Genomic DNA, 7,533 nt, shown 5'->3' on the forward strand with positions numbered 1-7,533 from the left:
AGGGTTTAGACATAATTATAGACTTGGACAGGGTCCAAGTCTCTAACATCTGATTGAGAAATATCATCTAGACTAATCCTGGTGTCATTTCTGATATCGCCACTTGTGAGCCTCTTTTACATTCAAATTAATCTAGTCTAATCTCATTTGTATGTATAAGATCTCTTCATTGTTGAAAAATTTTGTCAAAAACTATGGCCGGAAAACCATACAACTTCAAATTTTTTCTCTTCATGCAAAAAGTCCTGTTCACCAGAACTTGGAATAAAATATACATTCAGAGAAAAGCTAGCAGCAGCCCCCATGCATCCCAACCCGATTTCAACAAATACCCTTTCCTTGGAAAAGGACAAGGAACACTTTTAAACAAAACATTGATGTTTCATATGGAGGGGGCACTGTTGAAATCTTCTTCAGTCTTCCCTTACTTCTTGCTCGTAGCCTTTGAAGCTGGAGGGCCATTAAGAGCTTTCACCCTGCTTCTTTTGTACCCTATCGTTTGTTTGGTCGGTAAAGAATGGGGGCTAAAGATTATGGTGTTTGTTTGCTTTGTGGGATTGAAGGAAGCAAGTTTTAGTGTTGGGAGAACGGTGTTGCCCAAGTTCTTGTTAGAGGATGTTGGGAATGAAGGCTTTGATATGGTGATGAAATGCGGTGGCACAAAAATAGCAGTCACCGATATGCCTAGAGTTATGGTGGATTGCTTCTTGAAAGACTATCTGAGGATTGAGTATGTTGTAGGCAGAGAGTTGAAGGTGGTTTGTGGGCATTTTTTAGGCTTGATGGAGGACATAAAGACAAGCAGTGGTTCCATGGAACTTGAAAAGGTTCCTAGGGAAGGGAAAATGGATTCACCTGTTATTGGCATAAGTTGCTTCAATAACTCTCTTCATCACCAACTCTTTTCTTGTTGTGAGGTTTGCCATTAATTTTGCTTGTTTTTGCTACTTTTTTTTTTCCTAACAACAAAAAGTAATTATGTTATTGTTGGTATCATTCAGGTTGTTTACATGGTAAGTGAAGCTGACAAGAAGAATTGGCAAACGCTTCCTAGGGAGAAATATCCAAGACCATTGATTTTCCATGATGGAAGACTAGCTTTAAGGCCAACACCTATTGCTACTTTGTTCATCTTCATGTGGATTCCCTTTGGGATTTTTCTACTCCTTGTTAGAGCCATAGTCTTCTTCCTGTTACCATACAAGTTGTCTATACTATTCTTACACTTCACAGGTTTGAGAGGTACCTTAATTATCCCCGACGACGGCCGTGTCTCAAATGAGCTAAAACAATTAAGTAAAGAAGGTGGTCTGCTCTATGTATGCAACCACAGAACTCTGCTCGATCCGGTCTACCTTTCAATGGGTCTTGTTCAAGTTCGACCTCCGAGTCTCAGCCTAGCTGCAGTCACATACAGTTTAAGTCGGGTTACGGAGCTGTTTGCGCCGATTAGGACAGTTCGATTAACAAGAAACAGGGAGAAAGACTCAAAGATGATAGAAAAACAACTACAACAAGGTGATATAGTTATTTGTCCTGAAGGAACCACTTGCAGGGAACCATATTTACTGAGGTTTAGTCCTTTATTCGCAGAGAAAACCGACCGCATAGTTCCGGTTGCCATAGATTTCCATGTGAGCATGTTCTACGGAACAACGGCCGGCGGGTATAAATCCTTAGACCCCGTGTTCTTGCTCATGAACCCAACATCTCACTGCTCTGCTACTATTCTAGAGAAGCTACCAAAATCATACACATGTAAAGGAGGGAAATCAAAGTTTGAGGTAGCCAATCATGTGCAGGCACTGATTGGGAAAGCCTTGAATTTTGAGTGTACATCTTTAACAAGAAAGGATAAGTACATGATATTGGCAGGTAATGAAGGAATAGTGTAGCTCTAGTATATACGATCAGCCCATGAATATACCATTACCATAAACTCAAAACAAAAGTTTGCTGCTTCATTAGTGTTTTTTTTTTTTTTTTTTGTGTGTGTGTTGAGTATTGTAGGGAAGAGACATGGGAGCATTGGGGTCGTTGGGGAATTTAATGATAGCTGATGATCTGTAATTTGGTTTTGTGTCTATTACGGAAAGATGATTGTGATAAATATAAAAAATTCTAAACCATGAATTGAATTGAACTTGTTGATTTTAGTGTCAGTTTGGCCTACTGCAAAATGGATAAGAGGAAGAGTTATGGGCCTAGTGGAAGGTTTCAGATTACTTTTGTCGGTTATAAAGGAACTTGGTAATTAATGTCAAATTTTAACATATGCTGTAAAAAGTGCTAAATTAGTTTAACATATGCAATCTGAGTAGCTTCCATAAATGAGTTTTAAATGTGTAATGATTGATAAAAAGGTGAATAAATTGCATTTCCATGTACATGCTCTTCCAAAGCTAGTAGGGTTGGTTATGGATATCATAGAATATGCCATCTCCTATCTTATCATGTCGGGTGGGACTGGGAAGGAGTTGATTGAGCAACACAGGTTTGTAAAAGAAGAGGTTGCAGCAAAATAAAAATAAAAAATCAACCACTACAAGTGGGGGAGTTAAAAAAAATTTTCAGGGGCAGATGAAATTTTAATTTTTTATAATTTATATCTTTATAATTTGTAAAGGATTAAATTAAATTTTTATAATTTTAAGGAGCTAAAGTGTAATTTTACCTTTACTAATTTAAAATTTTTAAAAAATTTAAAGACCAAAATAATAATTTTACATTTTAGGAGGGTCAGGGCCCATGCCAACCCCCTCGCTTCGCCCCTGACCACTACATTGACTTTGGATTTAATGAACTAACAAAGTTTTTAAAATACGATTGAGATAGAATTAAATGATTACAATCTCGATTTTAAAATTATCAAGCTTGTTGAATAGATGACCTAAACAGTTGTTAAGTACACCAAAGAGGGTATGAACAAAAGTTTGACAATTTTGTTAAAACTACAATAACCACAATAAAATGAGGAATAATAAAATTGTTTATACGGTTCAGTTTCACTATATATGTGGAGCTTAGTTCATTGAGAATAAACCACTGTATTTGAACTCAATATAATCAGTAATTCTAGTTTTAACACATTCTAGTGAAGAATCCTCCTTGTATTCAAAAACTAGACCTCTCACTGATGGTGGTTGATTCTACACAGGCTCTAATCGTACATGTCGGTGTGCACCGTTTCGATGCTAAACCGAAATAACCAACACCCCTTTTTGCACTGGTAAAAATTTTGATTTGTACGGTCACATTGGCTCATTTCAATAAATTTTGGTCACACTAATTGGTGTGCACTGTTCTAGTACTAAACCGAAACAACCAACACCCTTTTCCGCAATGGTGAAAATTCCAGTCCTTACCAATTGTACCAACTCGTTTTGATCAATTCTGATTACATTGACCAAAACATGGTCATAAAATTAATAATTGTTTACTATCATATTAAAAACTTAATTGGAATGTGACTAATCAAAAAAGATTTTTTTATACTTTCACATTTAAAATATAATAAAAAATGCATTCACCCTATTATTAAAGAAAAACTCTCCACTCATCTATCTACTTCTTTTATCAAAAAAAAAAAAGAAAGAAAGAAAGAAATGAGCTAAATCCTTAAAATTTCATATTGAAAGATGCAAGTTTTAAAAATTTTTCTAGAAAAATAATCGATAAATCAATCAACGAGAAAATAAGCAAAAGAGAGATAAAGCGAGGAGTACATTCAACCCAAACCAATAAATTTCGATAAATAAATTATTTTTTCATATTATTTTTGAAAAAACTGATTTACTTTTTAAATAAGAAAAAAATTTTAAATTATCAATTTAATATGTCTTTCAAAATATTTATTAGTAGTATTAAAAGGATAGTGAGATATCAGTAATCGTGATGTGATTTAAGTTAATATGATGTTTTCACAATTGAAAATTAGAAAAATAGCAAAATTGATTTAGCCATTTTCCTAACTTTCAAAACTGCATGTTGCCTTCAATCATAGTCGATTTAATTAAATATGTTTCACTATTTTATTTTTAAAAAAAAACTAAATCTATTTTTCATAAATTTATTTCTCTCCGCTACCAAATATCTTATGTTTTGATAAATAATCTAAAAGGGTCAAAATCTAAGTGTTGACAAATAATAAAAAAGGAGTGTTAGATTGACAAATTTTTTATGTTATATTTGAAAAAAAAACCCTATGAAAACTATGTATAGAAAATAAATTAATAAAATTAAATTATATTTTTTGAATTTAAATAAATTTGGAGCAAACTTCACTCAACTTCCTTGAATTGTGACTTATATTTTAAATTGATTCCTAAATTTTAAAATATTCAAATTAAATTTCTTAATTTTTGAAGTTATATAAATCAAGTTCTTCTGTTACTAAAACAATTAATTTCACCTTAAGTGACACTTTAGATCTTATTTGGCATAATTTAAAATTGAAAAAGAAAAAACCTTAAAAGAAATGTTAAAAGAAAAAAAAAACTTTCATTGAGTAAATTGCACAAAAGTTTTGCTTTTTTGCCTTTATTTTTTTCTTCTAAGGTTTTTTTTTGGTTAACTTTAAGGTTTAATTTTTTTTTTAATTTTAAATTATGCTATATGTGTCACTTAGTAGTGAAATTAATGGTTTTAGAACAGAAAGGACTTTTGATATAACCTTCAAAGTTTGGAAATGTAATTGGAATGTTAGAAAGTTTAGAGACCAATTTATAATGTGATCTATAGTTTGGGGATCTCTGGTGCAATTTATTCTTAAATTTTATAGTTTTTTTTCTAAATAATTAAATTTTATGTTAAATATGATCCAAGTCCATATAATCTTCATAATTTGAAATTTAATCCCTCTACTTTTATTTCCAGAAATTTAGTTTTATTTTCAGATTTCAAAATTTATGTCCAATTATTTACTCTAACTAAAATATTCTATTAAGTTTGTTGATTTGATATTTTAAAATAAAAGAAATACTCATATTTTATCCATAAAAAAAATTCACAATTGAATTTGTATTTTTAAAATAAAAAATAGATGAATTAAATTCATTAAAATAAAAGTAAAAGATTAAATTTCAAATGTACAAAGATTACAAGGACTTGGAGCATATTTTAACCTAAATTTTATAATTCGCCTAAAGAAAACCTAGCAGCTTAATCAACCCCAACAATTTTGTTCGCTGCTAGACAGGAAACCTAACAGCTCAGCCTTTTGTCTGCAAAATCAATCCTAAGTATGGCATTGATGCAATTTCTGAACCACACAAGAACGATTCCTATTTCAAATCCATATGGATTCTCGAGATTCTTCTCCAAGTCCAGTCCTTTTATTGGTAAGATCTTCTCTTTATATCGTAAACCTTTGCAAGAACATTAACAATGAAACATTCCTATGCTTCTGTTTGTTTCCTGAGAAAGTTATATAATAAATTTCTGTGTTTAACCTGTTAGTTTTTTGGGTTTTGCTTCTCTTGGCGTTTTTTATTTGGCTGCTTGTTTAATTGTTGAGAGGAAGTTTTTATTTTTCAGGATTCACTGAACTTGGATGAATAGCTAAGTGATGCTAATTTTAATTGGTTTGTTCTTTTTAATCCTTTTACTGTCAAGGAAATGCGTGAAAAGAAAGATAAAAGAGAGGAATATGGGCCTTTTAATTCATTTTCTTTAGGTTGTCATTAGGATCCTCAAGTTATGTTAGTTTAAAATAGCTACTACATAGACCTTAATTTGAACTTTTTCCATTTTCAACTCTACAAAGGTTTTTGCTCCCTAATGTTATAAGGAAAATTTGCCAACAGTAATTCTATTTTACTTGTCATTTATTTTTTATAGTTGTAATCCTAAATTGGTGAAAAATGGATTTGAGAAGTGATCTTATTATATTGCAGTGAAAGTTGGAATTCCAGAATTTCTGAATGGAGTAGGGCATGGGGTTGAAACTCACGTAGCAAAGCTGGAATCTGAGATTGGTGACTTTCAGAAACTGCTCGTCACGCGCACTCTTAAGCTCAAGAAGATTGGAATTCCCTGCAAACATGTAATAATTCCCAACTCGCACTCTAAACACAAATTTTCTTTGATAAGCATGCCAATTTCAAGCAACTGCTTGAACCCCTATTCATTGTACCTTTATGCAGTTATTATTTGATTATCCAGTTATGCAGTATCATTAATAGAATAATAGCTTATGTACATGTTTCTGTTACTGCTCCGACAATCTCCTAAACTATAGTATCCTTGCATGGCACTTATCAAACTGGAGATTGCAGCTAGCCAAACTATTAATGATACTGTTCTTACATTGCAGCTAGCCAAACCAGTTTGAGCAGTTTGTGTGCATGCATCACCTTACGATCTAACAAAGCTTATGCTGAAAGATACAGACTCTTACGAATAGTTTGAAATATTAGGATAGAATAGAACGGAAATAAAGTTGTCAGACTGGTTTAGCATCAGTAAATCCTCATCTCTTCCAGCAATCATTGTCGGATAGCAATTTCTTTTAATTTTGTATTATAAAATTTGAGTTTCCTACTTTGTTTTAGAAGAGTTGGGGGTGGGGGGGAACCTTTTAATGGGATTTAGAGAAGTTGCTTTTAGTGGTAGTTTTTGATAATGTGCTGGTTTATCATGAACTTTGAAAAGGTTAGGTTCTATACTTATGATTGCTCATTGTTACATCAAGAGCAGAATGTTGGCATATATCATTGACATTTGGTGAGATAATCTTATTTTCATGTGCAATTTTATTGCCATATTTTGTCAGTTTCATTCATATTGCATACTAAACTTTGATACCCTCACTAAGCATATTTTATTATGGAAGCTTTGTTTTTTTGGGTGTAAAACCCTTTGCTATTATCATTTAGTTTTTACAAGGACTGAGTGAGTCATTGATTGGTTTTTGATTTTGGTGTGGCAGAGGAAGCTGATACTGAAATATGCCCACAAATATAGGCTGGGTTTGTGGAGGCCGAGAGCTGAACCAGTGAAGGTGTGATAAATAAGTTTTATCCTTTGGGAGCTATGCTAAGATGGTGATGTTATTGTACCAAAGAATGGCTTTAGGGCTCTATTTGCAATCATTGGTCACCTTACTCCTTGTTTCAATGGACATGAATTTAGTGGTTTAGGTTCAAAAAAGGGGGGAAAGCTCTATTTGCAATCATTGGTCACCTTACTCCTTGTTTCAATGGACATGAATTTAGTGGTTTAGGTTCAAAAAAGGGGGGAAAAAAGGATATCCAATGGATGGCACATTGAATTTAGTGAAGCAAAATGTACTTCCTTGATGTTTAGTCATTTTATCTCTTCTTATGCCATACACCCGCAATTAGTGTTTTCATATTTTCTTGATCGTATTAATATTCAACCCTTCACCTCTCATTGCTGATTCATTTTGAAATCCAGCGGTATCATCTTCGTTGCTTGGTGTCACCATTTTCCATATCAACGACTAAATCCTCTTCTCCTTCAATCATATATTTCATCTATGTTAGCGTACCAAATCGTTTTATGAAACTCGAT

At 32.7% G+C, this 7,533-nt stretch overlaps 2 protein-coding genes across 2 annotated transcripts; both read left to right on the forward strand.

Annotated features, from left to right (window-relative positions):
• The first annotated feature begins 136 nt into the window (after positions 1-136).
• On the forward strand, positions 137-2,156 carry LOC107893822 (probable glycerol-3-phosphate acyltransferase 3). The gene is made up of 2 exons (XM_016818917.2): positions 137-917; positions 1,002-2,156. The coding sequence occupies exons 1-2, from the start codon at positions 195-197 to the stop codon at positions 1,893-1,895; spliced, it is 1,617 nt and encodes a 538-aa protein (XP_016674406.2). The 5' UTR covers positions 137-194; the 3' UTR covers positions 1,896-2,156.
• Positions 2,157-5,107: 2,951 nt separating this feature from the next.
• Positions 5,108-7,308, forward strand: LOC107893826 (uncharacterized). Its single transcript, XM_016818931.2, has 3 exons — positions 5,108-5,339; positions 5,895-6,043; positions 6,929-7,308. The coding sequence occupies exons 1-3, from the start codon at positions 5,243-5,245 to the stop codon at positions 7,004-7,006; spliced, it is 324 nt and encodes a 107-aa protein (XP_016674420.1). The 5' UTR covers positions 5,108-5,242; the 3' UTR covers positions 7,007-7,308.
• The last annotated feature ends 225 nt before the right edge of the window (positions 7,309-7,533 follow it).

The sequence above is a fragment of the Gossypium hirsutum genome, chromosome A08 (genome assembly GCF_007990345.1).
Source record: "Gossypium hirsutum isolate 1008001.06 chromosome A08, Gossypium_hirsutum_v2.1, whole genome shotgun sequence".
Lineage (NCBI taxonomy): Eukaryota > Viridiplantae > Streptophyta > Magnoliopsida > Malvales > Malvaceae > Gossypium > Gossypium hirsutum.